General features: G+C 50.7%; 1 protein-coding gene across 1 annotated transcript in view; it reads left to right on the forward strand.

Moving 5' to 3' along the window:
• cfap58 (cilia and flagella associated protein 58) overlaps positions 1-17,680 on the forward strand; it is a 304,094-nt gene that overhangs the window by 25,218 nt on the left and 261,196 nt on the right. The window contains exons 3-4 of the mRNA XM_085994322.1: positions 5,427-5,575; positions 8,724-8,880. Of these exons, the coding sequence (XP_085850448.1) occupies positions 5,427-5,575; positions 8,724-8,880 (306 nt within the window). The remainder of the gene's footprint in view (positions 1-5,426; positions 5,576-8,723; positions 8,881-17,680) is intronic.

Consider the following 17,680-nt stretch of genomic DNA (forward strand, 5'->3'; position numbering starts at 1 on the left):
CGAAATTCAGCTGGAGGTTAGCGACGGCGGTAGCGCCCTATGGCGTTGTGCTGCTGGCGATGATGTCATCGCCGTGCGCAATACCCTGGCCGCAAGCTTCGGTTGCGCCCCCATACCTGTCGCCAGACGATATGTCCGATAGAGTCAGGGTGGCGTTTTTACAACCGCGGCGGCGATAGTAAAAGGGGCAGGTGTCGGGCGGCCGTTTTTTTTTGGCCCGACTGCCAGCACCTGCCCCCTTCCCCTTTATTCCTCAGGGTGCTGGCCGCGATCGCTCAGCCCGGCACTCCTCTTGTGTGCTGGGCTGTTTTCACGGCACCCCGCTCCCCGGTGGTCTAGCAGGGCCCCGGTGTGCGCAGTGCTAGGCCCCTCCCCTTTAATCAGGAGAGGAGGCCTGCAATGACGCGGTGCTACGTGCCGACGCGTGTGACGCTGTTGCACGTAGCGCCACGATATTCAATTGTTGCACCCGAAGAAGGCGGTGGAGTGCTTTTAGTAGCGTTCCACCTCCTGCTTGGGGCGCTACAACTGAATTTCAGGAGGAGAGGCGCTAATTTTTTCGGCCTGGCGATGTTAATGCCCCAAAAGGGGCGACACCGAATTTTTCCCCCTAAGTGTTTTATCCATTACGTCCTACAGGTCCCTCTCCTGCTCCGTAATCTTTACTGGATTTTCTTGCAAGGTATACAGATGCCTTCAATTATTACTTCCCAAATGCATTTATTTATGCATATGAAGGACATCCGTCACACATGGGCCCATTCTCTCAACATATCTCAATTGGTTCATTTATTTGATCTATGTTCCTTCTTAACTCCTGTGAATATTTTTGTTTCGTCAGCAAACAAAAAATTGTTCCTTCAGTCCTTTTAGAAGCGTAAGTAAAAGTTAATGAGGAGAAAAGGACTTGAGGTCCATCAAGCTCATTCATCTAGTACTTCAACTCATCCACCTAATATTCAATTGCATTTTGAACTCCACTCCCACCACCTTACCTGCTACGTTATTTGAAACCTTTATTTCCCTTTGTTCTGTTTTAAATTTAAACTTTTATGAATTTAGATGTACGTCCTCTGGCCTTCTGTACTTTGAGGTTATATACTGGATTCACCTTATCTACAGCATTGAATATTTTATATACCTCAGTGAGGTCGCCACTTAACCTTCTCTTGAGACTAAACAGTTTAAGCATCCCTTTTCTTCGTAACTCATCCCCTTGCAAATTCAGATCATTCTTGTTGCTGTTTTGCGTAATCTCACCAATGCAGCTTTGTCCCTTTTGAAGTATTGTGACCAAAACTGCATACAATACTCCCAAGGGTGGTCTGACTCGTGCTTTCCAAAGCAACCTGTGTACACTTCTACTGCATAGTTTTGGCTATGTGACCTAACATTCTATTTTCCTTTTAATTGTATCTCCACATTTTCAACATTGAAAAATAACACACCTTCTGCCGTTGGAGGGTCCCTTTTCAGGCCCCCGATCAATAAGATACGTCACAAAATGAAGTTATGAAGAACTAAAGCTCAAAAAAGTACCATCCTTTCTTTCCTGTACAACAAGACTGTCCTCCCCTGCTGTGACACTATAAACGCTTCTTGTATGAATTGCAGGGTAGGTAAGCTGGTTGAGGTGAAGATGAGGAAACTGCAACCAGTCAGCTTTTTGACCATGTACTTAATACCAGTGTTGATTTTATCATAGCTGGTGACTAGACCTAGATTATAGGGCATGGCAGGTATGTTGCTTGCTCCTTGCCATACTTCCTTATCTTATGTTTGTAATTGTTGATTTTTCTTGCAGTGCAATTTTTAAAAAAATCTAACATCCTCCTGGAAATCATAAAAGAGCTATAAATATAGCCCCTAAATCAGATAGCTAGGAGATTTAGGGGGAGAAATTGAGTATAGCCCCGTTTGGGGCGCCAGCCTCGCCAGGGCGCTAAAAGTAGCACCCCGGAAGCATTCGCGGCCGCCCGCCGGAAATTGAGTGGTAGCGCCCCAAAGGGAAGTGCGGCGCTACTGGAGGCGCCCCGCATCCCTCTTGGGGCGCTGCGACTGAATATCGTGGCGCAATGTGGTGGCGCAGTGCTAACGGTTAGCGCCACCACTAACGTCCCGCGGAATTTAGCGGGAGGCGTGGACAGTACCGCGCCCGGGCGCCAGTTGGCTTGCGCCCCATTAGCGCCCTCTTAAGGCGCTAACAGGAGGCGCAAGCAACTGAATTTTCCCCCCTTAGTATCACAGACATGTTTCAGAGAGAAATGCACATCATTGAACTTAAATGTCAGTATGTACAAGTTCGCTGCTACATAGAGTCATAACGGCACAGAAGGAGGCCATTCGGCCCATGGAGCCCGTGCCGGCTCTCTGCAGAGCAATCCAGTCTGCCCCATTCCCCCCGCTCTATCCCCATAGACCTGCAAGTTTATTTCCCTCAAGTGCCTATCCAGTCTCCCCTTGAAAACATTGAGGGCTGGATTTTCTCAATGGGAAGCTTTTAGAGGCGGGACTGCTGCTTGCCGGCTTTCAATCCCGCCTCCATCAGCTTCTGACCAACCAGTGGGATTTCCCCCTGATTGACCTTGTTAAGCCCGCCCAAGGGGCTCAGCTGGCCAATTAGGAGGAAGTCAGTGACGGAGCACAGCAACGTCTGATGTGCCATCTGTCAAGAACTTTTGAAAGAAGAAACGTCAGCGTTTGACGGCTCTGTGAAGCTGTCAAACACTGACATTCTGTGTAGTTTGATGAGTCCTTGTGTTCAGGATTCATCAAACCTTTCAACTTTTCAGAAATCGCCTGGCTGTTCGGAGGATGCAACAGCCAGTCTGTGATATCTACAATGGAGATGTCAGGACTCCGGCTCCACAGCGGCTGAAGGCTGTAGGCAGAAACAAAGGTAAGTGAACATTTTCTAACACTTTACACTCACCTTACATACTTACCACTCCACACTTGCACCCATCACTCATCTCTACATTGCACTTTCAGGCCCCTCTGACCCCCGCAGACCTCCTACTCGTCTCCTACACCCTGGTGGGGATCCCCAAGGTCGGGAAGCCTACACTTCGGAAGGAAAAATGGGGATAATCCTATTTTCTGCCTGTTAACTACCTGTTAACAGGCAGTTAATAGGCTTTAATCCCTTTCCCGCCTCGAGGACGTCTTCCCGCCTCCTGGCAAGAGGGCACGGAGGCGGGTTGAGGGCGGGTTTGCCACCCGCCCCCAAATTCTGTCACTTTCCCAGCAGTCCTGCCTCCATACCCGCCTCCTCGGGGCTGACAAAATCCAGCCCTGAGTGTCTCCGCTTCCACCACTTCCATTGGCACCGAGTTCCAGGTCCTCACCACTCGCTGCGTAAAAAAGTTTTTCCTCACATCCCCCTTGTATCTCTTGCCCAAAACCTTAAATCTGTGTCCCCGAGTCCTTGTACCATCAACTAGTGGGAACAGCCATTCTCCATCTAGCCTATCCAAACCCGTCATAATCTTGTACACCTCTATCAAATCACCCCTCAACCTCCTTTGCACTAATGAAAACAAATCCAGCTTCTCCAACCTGTCCTTGTAGCTAAGATCCCCCATCCCCCAGAACCATTCTGGTAAATCTCCTCTGCACTCTTTCAAGGGTCTTCACATCCTTCCTAAAGTGTGGTGACCAGAACTGGACACAATACTCCAGTTGTGGCCTAACCAGCTCTACATTTATGTCAATTCAACAAACCAGTGGCAGATAACCTTATTTCAAATATCCCTGCTGTTGGAGCCTGTTAGCACATTCGTGTGGGCTGCCAACTGTGAAACATTTTGTGTTTCCCTTGTTGTTCAGAAGGTTGAGTTGGGTGGTGGGTGATATTCATCGTCAAGATGTGGGTGCCACTGGCAAGGCCGGCATTTATTGCCCACCCTGGAACCAACTGAGTGGCTTGCTAGGTCACTTCAGAGGAGTTAAGTGTCAACCACGTCACATATAGTCCAGACCAAGTAAGGACAGCTGGTTTCTAACCAGTTGGGTTTTTAACGACATTTTAACTGGTACCAGCTTTTTATTCAAATTCCCAAATGTGTAATGGTGAGATTGAAACTCACAGGGCTGGATTTTCATTGAGGAGGCGTGTAGGAGGCGGGACTACAACTTTCGGGGTTGTTGCCCCGCCTCCATCGAGTTGTGGCCAACCCATGTGATTTTCACTTGATTGACCTTGTTGAGCCCGCTGCAGGCCAATTAAGGGCCACCCGGCAACAGGTGACGTCACAGACAGACATTTCATCTGTCAAGAGCTTTTGACAGATGAAATATCAGCGTTTCACAGCTGTTTGAAGCTGTCAAACACTGACAATCTGTACTCTAAGTTAATTCCTTCCTCTCAGGATGATTTAGAGATCTCTCCGGAACAGAAAGCTGAATGCTGCAGATTTTGACAGATCGCAGCCATTCTGCTTTCTGTGCCGGTGAGACGAGGTACTCCCGAGACCTGAAGGAAGGAAGGCTGTAAAGGTAAGTACATGTAAGTAAAACTTCTTTAAACACTTTAGACACACCAAACACACTTGCCTCTGCACTCATGCACCCATCACTCACCTGAACACCGGACATCTCGAACCCTCCAAGCCCTTCATCCCGATGGCCCGCCTCACTAACTTGGCGTGGTTTGGAGCCGTCGGGAATCCCACACTTCAGGAATAAAAATAGGGATTAGGCTAAAAACCGCCTGTTAACTACCTGTTAACAGGCAGTTAATTGGCACTAATCCCCTTTCTGCCTCGGGGAGGCGGGTCCCAGCGCGGGTCAGGTACCCGCCTCCTTTGAAACTGGCATGGAGGCGGGTTGGGGGCGGGATGGGTTCGTGCCCCCCCCGATTTCAAGATTTTAACCCCCCACACGCCGCCAATCCCGCCTCAATGGCTCAATGAAAATCCTGCCCACAATCTCTGGATTCCTAGTCTAGGCCTCTGGATTACTAGTCCAGTGACATAATACCACCGTACCCGTACACCTTGTCTAGTGGGGTTAGGCTCACTAGGCTACAAAACTAGGACCACACATAAATGAGACATTCAGGGGTGAGGGAAAGAGTGCATCAGTGACTTACCCGGGAGATGATGAGATCTTTCATCACTTCCTTCAAGGCATTTCCTCCACTTGTTTCTGGTTGTGGAGTGTGATTTTCTGAAAGAATGCGTTTTACAATTTCTCAAAGTATCAAATGGAGGTAATTTTCACAAACACATTTACACTACCTGTAATGACCAGAAGAATTCATATTCCGTTGAGCTTATGGCCATATCGGCACTGTGTTATACAGTCCAAGGTACTTGTACAGTAATATTTTCTCCCAGTTAAAAGTGATGGAAAATGAACTGATACCTCAAAGTGTGCATGGTTGGGCTCATTTTGTTCCACATTATTTTTATTAAAATAAATAGGAGATTGAAAAAGCTTGGAAAATGGTTGATTCAGCTCTTGACCAGGAAAAGCGAGGAAAGGAGACCATCCGCTCTCTGAAGCAGGAAATTGGTAACCTGACCAAGCTGGTGGAGCAAGGAGCTGGACTTTCTTTGGGTCAGGAGAGCAGGTTTGCTAATTAAATTGTTTTTTTTATTGGCACTGTAATTTCTTCTCTGGAATGTTATTGTATGTATGCCTGGTCACGTGTTGTCAGCACGATATGAGTGATAGCAGTGACTTTAACGAGAGAAATCGCACTTTTCACACTGGGGGTAATTTTGGCTTTGGGCGAGGGTGTAAAACGGGCGATAGCGGATCAACTGCCCGTTGCACTTCTCTCCCGATTTTTTTCCCCCCATTGAAGTCAGCGGAATTTAAACCGGGGAGAGATGTATAATGGGCGGCTGATCCGCTATCGCCAGCTTTACACTATCGGCCAAAGTCAAAATGACCCCCACTTACTCTGATTTGGGCACAGTTGACGTAACCCAAGTAACAACAACAACAACGTGTATTTATACAGCGCCTTTAACGCAGTAAAATGTCCCAAGGCGCTGCACAGGAGTATTAGAAGACAAAAAACATTTGACACCGAGCCACATAAGGAGAAATTAGGGCAGGTGGCCAAAAGCTTGGTCAAAGAGGGAGGTTTTAAGGGGCGTCTTAAAGGAGGAAAGAGAGGCGGTGTGGTTTAGGGAGGGAAATTCCAGAGCTTAGGACCGAGGCAACAGAAGGCACGGCCACCAAAGGTTGAGTGATTAAAATCAGGGATGCTCAAGAGGACAGAATTAGAGGAGTGCAGATATAAGTAACCATTATGGGTTGAATTTCACTCGCAGCGCCCCAAGAGGGAGGTGGGGCGCTTCCAGTAGCACCCCGCTTCCCTCTTGCGGCGCTACCAATGAATTTCGGCCGCGGGGGCACTAATTAAAGTAGCGTCCCCGCCGAATTTAGCACCCCAAAGGGGGCACGACTCCATTTTTCCCCCTTAGAGTGAAATGTGCAGGTTGGAGGTTTTGCTTTCCAGGGAACACTGACTTATTTACTTACAGTTATAATACAAATCTCCAATGGGGTAGGGAGGTAGTATTAATAATAGAGGTTCTTTGATGACTCTCGCCAGCTTTGCTTCTACATTGGTCAAGTTACGTCACCCTTGGAGACAGACGTTGAATTTAGATATATTTAGACAAAATTATTTGACAAAAGCTTTATAAACCACTGGTTAGGCTTCAGCTGGAGAATTGTGTTCAATTCTGGGCACCACACTTTAGGAAGGATGTTAAGGCCTTAGAGAGGATGCAGAGAGATTCACTAGAATGGTATCAGGGATGGGGGACTTCAGTTATGTGGTGAGACTGGAGAAGCTGGGGTTGTTCTCCTTAGAGCAGAAAAGGTTAGGAGGAGATTTGATAGAGGTGTTTCAAATCATGAACGGTTTTGATAGAGTAAATAAGGAGAAACTGGTTCCAGTGGCAGAAGGGTCAGTAATCAGAGGACACAGATTTAAGGTGATTGGCAAAAGAACCAGAGGCGACATGAGGGGGGAAAAAATTACACAGCGAGTTGTTGTGATCTGGAATGCACTGCCTGAAAGGGTAGTGGAAGTAAATTCAATAGTAACTTTCAAAAGAGAATCGGATAAATACTCGAAGGGAAAACATTTACAGGGCTATGGGGAAAGAAGGGCAGAGGAGTGGGACTAATCGGAGAGCTCTTTCAAAGAGCTGCCACAGGCACAATGGGCCGAATGGCCTCCTTCTGTGCTGTATCAGTCTATGATATTATGCAAAGCTATGTTTGGCTCTCAGCATTCCATAACGTTGTCAAGAGCTGGCCCGAGGCTAACACTGTGCATGAACTTACACCATTTAGAAACCCAATTTAAATGAGAACTCAATTTAAAAGGATTATTATGGAGAACTGTTGCTTCTGTGTTGAGAACATTAAGCTGTTCTTAATCTTGAGCTGTGCTGGAGGAACATGTCAGCTAAATAGCTCAAACTGTCTGGTGAAAGTCACTGTACATTAAATGAACACTGCAACTTGGAGAGTTCAAAATGGTAGTGGTGCATTAAGACTGCAAGAACACAGGCAAATACAGAAGATAATTAATACATCTTGGCAACAGCTTTCTACAGATTAGCAAGGGAAGGAAGAATGGGATATTTGTGCCTGTGTATCTGGTCATCATCATCATATTTATAGGGCTGTATGTCAGGGATGTTGTTCATCATCGCCAAGTGCTTTACTTGGACATTGAATGAGGTTATGAGTCCTACGTTGTTGTTTTCACGTAGCATCCACTATTGGATAAGATGACACTGACTGTACTTAATTTACTTTGGTCTTTAACAGACAGAAAAAAAATCTTTATCCTTTCTGATTTATTTTGGGGATACGTTAGCCTCATATATGTTTTCCTCCCAAGTTCAATCACCTCCTGTAGCCAAAAACAACCAGTTCCCAAGCTCCTGCCATTGCTGTTCCCGAACTGGCTACTTGAAAGTGAGTTCGAGTAGTTTGGTGGCAGCTTTTCCTCCAGTTTCATCCACCCTCAATCTTCATCACAGTGTGGGAAGATCCCTGGTACCCATAGGACAGCTTTTTCACAGCAGTCCAGCTGTCCTACAGGCCCAGAATGTGAGGGTTGAGGGTGGGTGAGACTGGAGGAAAAGCTGTCGCCAAAACACTCGGACTCAATTCCAATTGACCAATTCAAGAAAACTCAGTGAAATTAAGAGTTTAAACCCGAATCCCATCACTTCACGGTGTTTTGTGCCCATGCTCCAGTGCGCTGTGTCCATAAATCATTTTGCTCATTATTTTACCCAGTTCCACAGAAGTGCCTGAAGGGGAGGGGAGAGTGAGAAGCTAACTAAACATAAGCGTCAAAGATTGCTGTCGTTTTCTTAGCTGTGTCACCTAAGAGCTGACTTCATAAAGTTGTGCTCCTAGCAGGGAACCCTGTCTGCGGAGAGTATTTTCGAAAATTGCGGGCTTGTTCCCCACAATTTTCTGGCCATTAGGCACGGTCAGTGATTTCGTGTCATTGGCTCCCAGGTAGGGGTTTGAGGCTCCGTGCTGGGAGTCCACATTTGTAGAATTGTCTCTGTAGTATTCACTCACTTTATTCATTTGGAATGAGCGAAATCACGTTTTGTATTCTGGTAGGGCGAAAAAATATTTAAGCTCTCAACTTTGATAACGCTGGAAAAAAAAATTCTCCCCCCTGAGAAATGCAATGAATCCCTTTGTGTTTTTGTGTTGTACAGTGTTAATGATTTGCTGAGAATCCAAGAACAGCTGACTAAAGATAGAGATGAACTGCTCAAAGAGATCGTCACTTTACGCGATAAAGTGACAGAGCTGGCAGCTCATGAGCAAGAGTTTGAGCGTCTTAAAGAAGAGGCTGATCAGAATATGGCCCAGGTTGGTAATCCTTTGTTCACGATCCTTTTCTCTCTTTTTTTCTTCTGAAGACGTTGACTCTTTATGTGTGAGTTCAGACTGTGAAGGTCAGCAGGTTATTCATCAATTTATGCCTTTATAAAATCCTATTTGGAAGTCTCGATCACCCACTTATTTACATTTTTAAAAAAGACATCCACTGAGGGCGGGAAGAGTTTGATATACAGTAAAACCTGTACAAACGACACCCTCAAAAAATGGACACCTGTAACAAACGGACAGTTACTGACTGTCTAAAATAACTTACGTTATAATAGATACAAGCTGCACCTTGAAACCACCGACACTCACAAATTACGAACTACCGACAGCCTTAAATCCACCAAGTCCATGTTGCAACTGATAAAATGGGGCATGCAGGCAAGGGCGCGGTGGCAACGGCTGGAAAAAAAAACGGCTTTTGTACAATGGAGATTTCTTTACCCAGCGTCCATAGCAGCAGAGAAACCGCTCTATCTCTGGGATTGAATGCTGGCACAGCTCTATCCCAGGGGTAGAGGGGTTCCTCTGCCGCTATGGATGGTGAGTAAGGAACTCCCCATTCCACAAAAGCCGGGAACTGCAGCAGAATGACCGGTGCTCTCGCAAAATGGGGGCTCGGTCTCCAGGGCGCTGCCTCCAGATTATTTATGTGGCAAAATCGCATTGAATTTCCCGCCGCAGTGCGCCCCCCCCCTCCACTCTCTGATGTCACCCGATCACCGCCGTAGAGAGCCGCGACCGTGTGGAGTGCAGTCAGGAGTAGGCCGGAGAGTTGAGAATCGTGTGTGTCAACATTCAGGAGGATGTCTCATACGGGGGTCCTCTTTTTATTTGAACCCAAAAAACCCAATTCGACTGTAAATAAACAAAAGTTCAACTAAATCTTAACAAATCAAATTAAAATTTGGTGTCTCATACGGGGGTAGGGGGTGCAGTGACAGCATTCAGGGGGTGGGGCTCCGAAATCATGGGGTGCTCTGAAATTAGAGGGGCACTGAAATCGGGGCGAGTCTGAAATTGGGGGCAGGAAGAGATGGAACTTGGGGAATGAGGGCACGGGACAGATTGAGACTGGGGAATGGGGTCTCGGAGAACAAAGGAGAAAGCGAAGGGGACTGGGGAAAGAGAAGGGGCCTAGGAGTCAGGAGATTGGGGCATCACCGGGGTGGTTGTTTCTCTGCAGAGCCAGTAGCAGTATCAACAACATGGAGTAGGAGCAGCACTGAGAGAGGAGCAGCCAGTAAAGTGGCTGAACCAAGGGGGAAGGGAGGAGGAAGGTTCTTAAACTGAGGGTTATTAGACCGTGGGATCCTTCACCACATGTGGCTATTGAGGTAGAGACTAATATTTAATATGAAAGGGAAGGGGATAAATAGCTAAAAAGGCAGAATGTACAAGGATCTGGGGGGTTACAGGAGAGATCGCCAGCACCGAGGCTCAAAGCCGCCTCCTCTGCTGTAATTTCTTGGATTCCCCTCTTCGTCTGCTCACGGGTGGGCCTCCTGGTTCTTGGAACTTCTCGCACAACAGCGCAGCCTGCCAACGTAGCAGATCCCAGAATCAGGGCATCCCTGCAACAATGGAATAGGAGCCCAGAATGGCAATGAACTGGGAAACCCAACAAACAGAAAATAGAACTGAAATCACATCCTGCTGGCAGGGCTCCAGAAATAGGCACGATCCCAGGTGAGAGCGAAGCAAAGAAGGAATGCTGCTGAAGATACAACCAATCCCGGGATATTTGGTTCATTCGGTTTACTGTACAAACCATGACCATTTCGAAAATAAGGACACCTGATGCAAGTCCCTTAGGTGTCCCTAATTTACAGGTTTCACTGTATGCCAAAAGGAAGAGAGGGAAAAGATTTGCAGAGAGAAACAGATTGGCATACAGACGCTTTGAGACCTACAGAAACAGACAGGGCCAAGCAGAGAGATACAGAGTACACAATGGCAGAAAATGTGAGTGAGCTGGAGAGGTACAAATGTGTTGAAGACAAAAAAAAAAACCAAGAGATAGAGACAAAGATAATGAGAGTGGGAGCAATGTTCCCCCTAATCTTTTTTGGGTGCACGGTCCCTTTAACGGGCTGCGCGGCCCATTCAAAGTTTCGCGCACGCTCACAATTTCGCATTGGAAAAGCTGGTCCTGGGCTGCGCCGTACCAGCAGACAACTGTGCAGCCACGCAGCTTAGAGGGGACGTTGAGTGGGAGATGAGTAGAAGCAATTCCAGAGAGACATGATTGACTTTTTTACTTTTGTCTGACTAACGTCACAGAAGGTCAATCAGTCTTTTAAAAATTCAATTATTAGCCTTAAAATGGTCACTGTCGCTACTCCTTTTAAAAATTAAACATTTACAGAGACCTTTTTTTTTTCTATTTCTGTAATTGTTTTTTGAAATGTTTTATTTTAAACGGTGAGTGATGACGACGTGATCAAAGGAATTGGCTGGCCAGAGTAACTGGGCAGGATTTTCATTGGGCCGTGGAGGCGGGATTGGAGGCGTGTGGGGGGTTAAAATCCCAAAATCGGGGGGCACGAACCCATCCCGCACCCAACCCACCTCCATGCCAGTTTCAAAGGAGGCGGGTACCCGCCCCACACTGGGACCCGCCTCCCCGAGGCGGAAAGGGGATTAGTGCCAGTTAACTGCCTGTTAACAGGTAGTTAACAGGCAGTTTTTAACCTAATCCCTATTTTTAATGTTGAAGTGTGGGATTCCCGACGGCTCCAAACTACGCCAAGTTAGCGAGGCGGACCGTCGGGATGAAGGGATTGGAGGAGTCGAGATGTCCGGTGTTCAGGTGAGTGATGGGTGCATGAGTACAAAGGTAATTGTGTTTGGTGTGTGTAAAGTGTTTAAAGAAGTTCTACTAACCTTTACTTACCTTTACAACCTTCCTTCCTTCAGGTCTCAGGAGTCCCTCATCTCACCGGCACAGAAAGCAGAATGGCTGCAAGCTGTCAAAAATTGCAGCCTCTGCTTTCTGTTCCGGGGAGATCTCTAAATCAGCCTGAGAGGAAGGAATTAACTTAGAGTACAGATTGTCAGTGTTTGACAGCTTCAAACAGCTGTGAAACGCTGATATTTCATCTGTCAAAAGGTCTTGACAGATGAAATATCAATCTGTGATGTCACCTGTTGTCGGGTGGCCCTTAATTGGCCTGCTGAGCCCGCTGGGCGGGTTCAACAAGGTCAATGAAGTCAATATCGCGTGGGTTGGCTAGAACTCGATGGAGGCGGGACTACAACCCTGAAAGTTGTAGTCCCGCCTCCTACCCGGCTCCTCAATGAAAATCCAGCCCACTGTGTCTGACCCTGTGAGTCAGCTAAATTAACCTCCGTATTAGCCAAGGTACCTTAGTGCTTGTATCCGGTTAATATAGGAGAGACAAAAAAAATAAAACTTTATCATAATTTCTAACTGGTTTGCACAAAAATGTGCACTGAGGATGGGACTCTCTCTCTCTGATGTAATCTACTTTTGTCGTAATGTTCCTGACAATAATATAGATAGTGTCACAGTTAATGTGACATTTAACGGTGGATTAGTTCCACCTCTCGTGCAACACAATGCAGCTAGGGCATTTGGAAACATTGATGTTATGGGGATTATAATGATAGGCAAATCTAGTATCATTAATCTGTTGCCAGCAAAGCCTAATGATTAAGGGAACAAACAACCATTAACTGTGACCATGTTGAGATACCGCGGCAAACGTGGGAGTCGAGACCAGAGCCAGTGAAACAGTACAGCTTTTTATTTCAGCCTCATGGCAAAACAGGAACTAGAAAAGCCCGCGCATCCACTTAAATACTTCCCAGACAGGAAGTGCTCCCGGCAGCCTGTCCCTGCGGGAAACAAGTTGCTGGAGGAAAGGGCCCCCGGCTGGGGGCTTCTGCTTAGACTGTCTGTGCCGCCGTGAGCGGATTATGTCCAGTGGTGGCGTGTCGCCACAGAGCTCCCCCCAGAATCCGCTTAGGAGGAGTGGACGAGTCGTGACGATGGTCTAATGGTTCTGCCGCAGCAGCTCTGAGTGGTCGCCGGTCTGGTTGGTTGGGTCGGGCGGTTCGCCGCCGGCTGTGCTGGCTTGCCGGGGGGACGGCCTCTAGTAGGAGGCTGGGCCACGGGGACCTGTTCCCCTGGTTCGGCGTGTGCTGGTTTGAGCCGGTCGATGGAGACTGTGTCGACCCTGTCGCCGAGTCGCAGCTTGAAGACCTTGTCCCCGGTTTGTAGTACCTCGTACGGTCCGTCGTACGGGGGTCGCAGGGGCCTGCGGTGCGCGTCGTGGCGCACGAAGACGAAGCGCGCCTGCTGTAAATTTGGCGGGACGTGAGGTGCGAGTTCGCCGTGTCGGTTGACCGGAAGTGGGGCGAACTGCTGAGCGGAAGAGAAAGAGTTGAGCCGCTGCTGTTCGGCCGACCAAGGCTTGGTAGGCTCCGGAAGGAATTCGCCTGGGACGCGCAGCAGTTGTCCGTAGACTAACTCCGCTGCCGAGGACTGGAGGTCTTCCTTGACCGCGGTGCGTAGGCCGAGTAGCACCCACGGCAGGCGGTCAGTCCAGGTACTGTCCTGCAGGCCGGCGCGGAGTGAGGCCTTGAGTGACCTGTGGAAGCGTTCACAAAGTCCGTTGGCCTGCGGGTGGTACGCCGTGGTGCGGTGGAGCGCCACCCCGAGGTTGCGTGCTGTGGCCGTCCAGAGTTCGGAGGTGAACTGGGCGCCTCTGTCGGAGGTTATGTCGGCCGGCACGCCGAACCTCGCAACCCAGGTGTTAACGAACGCCCTGGCGATGTCGGCTGTGGTGGTGGAGGACAGCGGCACTGCCTCAGGCCAGCGTGTGTAGCGGTCGACCATCGTGAGGAGATAAGTTTGGCCTTGCGATGGCGGCAGGGGACCGACGATGTCGACGTGTACGTGGTCGAAGCGGTGGCTGGGTACCTCGAAGTCTCCCAGGGGTGCTTTGGTGTGCAGCTGTACCTTAGCCCTTTGGCAGGCGAGGCAGGAGGTGGCCCAAGTCCGAACATCTCTGCTGAGGCCGCGCCAGACGAAGCGCTTGGAGAGGAGTTTGACGGATGTGCGGGAACCCGGGTGAGAGAGCCCGTGGAGCGCGTCGAAGACGCGGCGGCGCCAGGTCTCAGGGACGACCGGCCTGGGGTGGCCGAGTGAGACGTCGCAAGTGACTGCCGTGGCTTCGGGCCCGTGCGCGACCTTGGCTAGGCGTAGCCCTGGCAGGCTGGTAGCCGCCGAGAGGAGGTCTGGGTCCGTGAGCTGGTCCGCTGCTAGTTGTGCGTAGTCGACCGCGAGGTGATTCGCACAGACGGCGGGACGGGAAAGGCAGTCGGCGACCACGTTGTCTCTACCGGAGACGTGCTGAATGTCCGTAGTAAACTCGGACACGGCCGCGAGCTGGCGTTGCTGCCTAGCGGACCAGGGTTCGGTGTGCTTGGCCATCGCGTATGTGAGTGGCTTGTGGTCCACATACGTGGTGAAGGGGCGGCCTTCCAGGAGGAACCTGAAATGGCGGACCGACAGGTGGAGCGCGAGAAGCTCGCGGTCGAAAGTGGAGTATTTGACCTCCGGGGGGCGCAGTTGGCGGCTGTAGAAGGCAAGTGGCTGCCACGCGCCATTGACCCACTGCTCGAACACGGCCCCAACCGCGTGGTCGGAGGCGTCGGTGGTGAGCGCGACCCGGACATCGGCCCTCGGGTGCGCGAGCAGAGTGGCGTCGGCGAGCGCGTTTTTGGTGGCGTCGAAGGCGGCTGCCGTGTCAGTGGTCCAGGCTACGTCCATCTTGCCGGATTTTCCTCGGAGGGAGTCGTATAGGGGCTTCATGAGGGCTGCAGCTCTGGGGATGAACCTGTTGTAGAAGTTCACCATCCCGAGGAACTCCTGGAGGCCCTTGATGGTTGTGGGGCGGGGAAATTGCTGGACGGCCTGCACCTTGTTGGGCAGGGGGACGGCCCCAGCAGGGGTGATGCGGTGACCGAGAAAATCGATCTCGGTTAGGCCGAATTGGCACTTCGCCGGGCTGAGGATGAGCCCGTGTTGGGCTAGGCGCCCGAACAGGATGCGAAGGTGTTCGAGGTGTTCCTGTTTGGAGGAGCTGGCCACGAGAATGTCGTCTAGATAGACGAATAGGAAGTTCAGGTCCCGGAGGACTGAGTCCATAAGGCGCTGGAAAGCCTGTGCTGCATTCTTGAGGCCGAAGGGCATCCTCAGGAACTCGAACAGGCCGAATGGGGTGATGACGGCCGTTTTGGGGATGTCCGCGGTGTGTACGGGGACTTGGTGGTAACCGCGCACCAGGTCGACTTTGGAAAAGACGGTTCGTCCGGCCAGTCGGGCCGAGAAGTCCTGGATGTGTGGCACCGGGTATCGATCGGGGGTGGTGGCGTCGTTGAGGCGGCGGTAGTCCCCGCAAGGGCGCCAGCCTCCGCCGGGCTTGGGGGCGATGTGGAGGGGCGAGGCCCAAGGGCTGCTGGAGCGGCGGATGATGCCGAGTTGTTCCATGGTGGTGAACTCGGCCCGCGCAATTTCCAGCTTGGCCGGGTTGAGTCTGCGGGCGTGGGCTGAAACTGGGGGGCCGGTGGTGGGGATATAGTGTTCCACACCGTGCTTGGCGGCTTTGGCCGAAAAGGTCGGGTTAGTGAGGGCGGGAAACTCAGCTAGGAGTGCCGAGTAGTCGTCCATGGCTCTGGTGAGGCAGTAGGTCGTCAGGCCGGCCGAACGGGCCGGGGTAAAGGCGCCGGGGATGGGGGCCATAGTGTTGATGTCGACGAGGCGGTGCCTCGGAATGTCGACAAGGAGGCCGTGGGCGCGTAGGAAGTCGGCGCCGATGAGTGGGCAGAGGACCTTGGCTGTGAGGAACTCCCAGCGGTAGCGGCGGCCCGCGAGGTCGAGCGTGACCATGTGGGTGCCATATGTGCGGATGTCAGAGCCGTTGGCTGCAGCCAGTGTGATACCCCGTGTGCCGCGTTGGATCTCGAGGGCGGAGGCGGGGGTGATGCTGTGCTGGGCCCCTGTGTCGCACAGAAATCGGCGGTTGGTTCTGTCGTCAGTGACGTACAGTAGGGGCTCCTTCTGCCCCGCGGCCATCGCGGGGGCCGGTGCGGGGGGGGGTTTGAAGGTACACGGTGGCGTGCAGCGTTGAGCCCTAGCGCCAAAACGGGTGTGGTAGTAGCAGTGACCCGGAGCGGTAGGGCGGTCGGGCCTAGCGGCCCGGGAAGACCGCGTGGTCGTTGCCGTGAGGTCGGACGCGACGTCGCGAGCGGCCTGTGCAGAGAGCAGCCGGTCGGCCTTTTCGGCTATATCATTCAGGTCCGTGGAGTCGGACTCCACAATGAGCGGGCGGATGCTGGCGGGGAGCTGCCGAATGAAAAGCGTGCGAAAAAGGGCACCGGGATTTTTGTCGTCTGAGAGGGACAGCATGTGGGAAAGCAGGTCTGATGGTGAAGCGTCACCAAGGCCGGGGAGGTCCAGGAGTTGGCAGTGGCGCTGGTAAGAGGACGTTTGAAATTTTTTAAGTAGCGCAGCCTTCAGATGTTCGTACTTGCCCTCCGTTGGTGGATTCTGCAGCGCTGCCCAAACCTTGGGGACTGTAGCGTAGGTGAGTGAGGCGACGAGGTAGTCGTACTTCGTGGCGTCGACTGTAATGCCTTTCAGCCGGAATCTGGACTCAGCTTGAACGAACCAGGCTTCGGCGAGGTTCTCCCAAAAGTCTGGTAATTTAAGCGTGACTGCGTTTGTATCCGCCATGCTAGCTTAGGATTCGTCCTGAGCGTCGGGGTCACCAGTGTTGAGATACCGCGGCAAACGTGGGAGTCGAGACCAGAGCCAGTGAAACAGTACAGCTTTTTATTTCAGCCTCATGGCAAAACAGGAACTAGAAAAGCCCGCGCATCCACTTAAATACTTCCCAGACAGGAAGTGCTCCCGGCAGCCTGTCCCTGCGGGAAACAAGTTGCTGGAGGAAAGGGCCCCCGGCTGGGGGCTTCTGCTTAGACTGTCTGTGCCGCCGTGAGCGGATTATGTCCAGTGGTGGCGTGTCGCCACAACCATATCATTTTAGACCAGTGGCATTCATAATATAGACTGCTTCCCCCATCACCTCTGGCCTTTGGCAGACTTGATGCTCCATGTGTCTGGGGGCCTTTGTCTCAGCCTGCCAGCTATGATATTTTGACAACTGAGGTTCAGTTGTTCCTTCTCTAAGCACAGCCAGGAGTGTTATTACGAGGCAGGGTTTCCCCCGACATCTAGAGAGCTCTTAAATTTGCACAACAGTGCCTTTTACTCAATCCGGTGAATTTCCGCTCGGGTTTCACCGGTCTCTTGGTGGAGTGATGGTGGAAGACCAGTGGAACCCCCACAGAATTTCAGCCCCAGTGATCTCCTCCATTTGCGAGCTGACCACAGTAACACAGAAGGTCTCCGTGTAGGGAATCACTTCACATCACTCCACGGCGCAGTGTGCTGAAATATTCACAAGACTAGCCCCTCGTTCAGTGTGCTGCTTGGGACGGTGGCCCTCAACAAAGAGTTAGCAACTTGCACTGCTTTGACAATCTAGAAACTAAGATAGTGCACCCTTGTTGACAGGACTGCGGTGTCTGGTTACAGAGGCACTGGACTAGAAGCTGCTATCACCTAAGCTTGGAGGCTTCCATTGGAGAATAATCCATTTTCAGACGCTATAGCAGTTAGTCATGTTCGAGATTGCCTCGGGTTGAATTTGAAATAGCTTTTTAGAGCATGTTGACTATCGCTGTTTTA

This window comes from Somniosus microcephalus, chromosome 8 (assembly GCF_052327205.1).
Source record: "Somniosus microcephalus isolate GS21.2 chromosome 8, FLI_Smic_1.0, whole genome shotgun sequence".
NCBI classification, from domain to species: domain Eukaryota; kingdom Metazoa; phylum Chordata; class Chondrichthyes; order Squaliformes; family Somniosidae; genus Somniosus; species Somniosus microcephalus.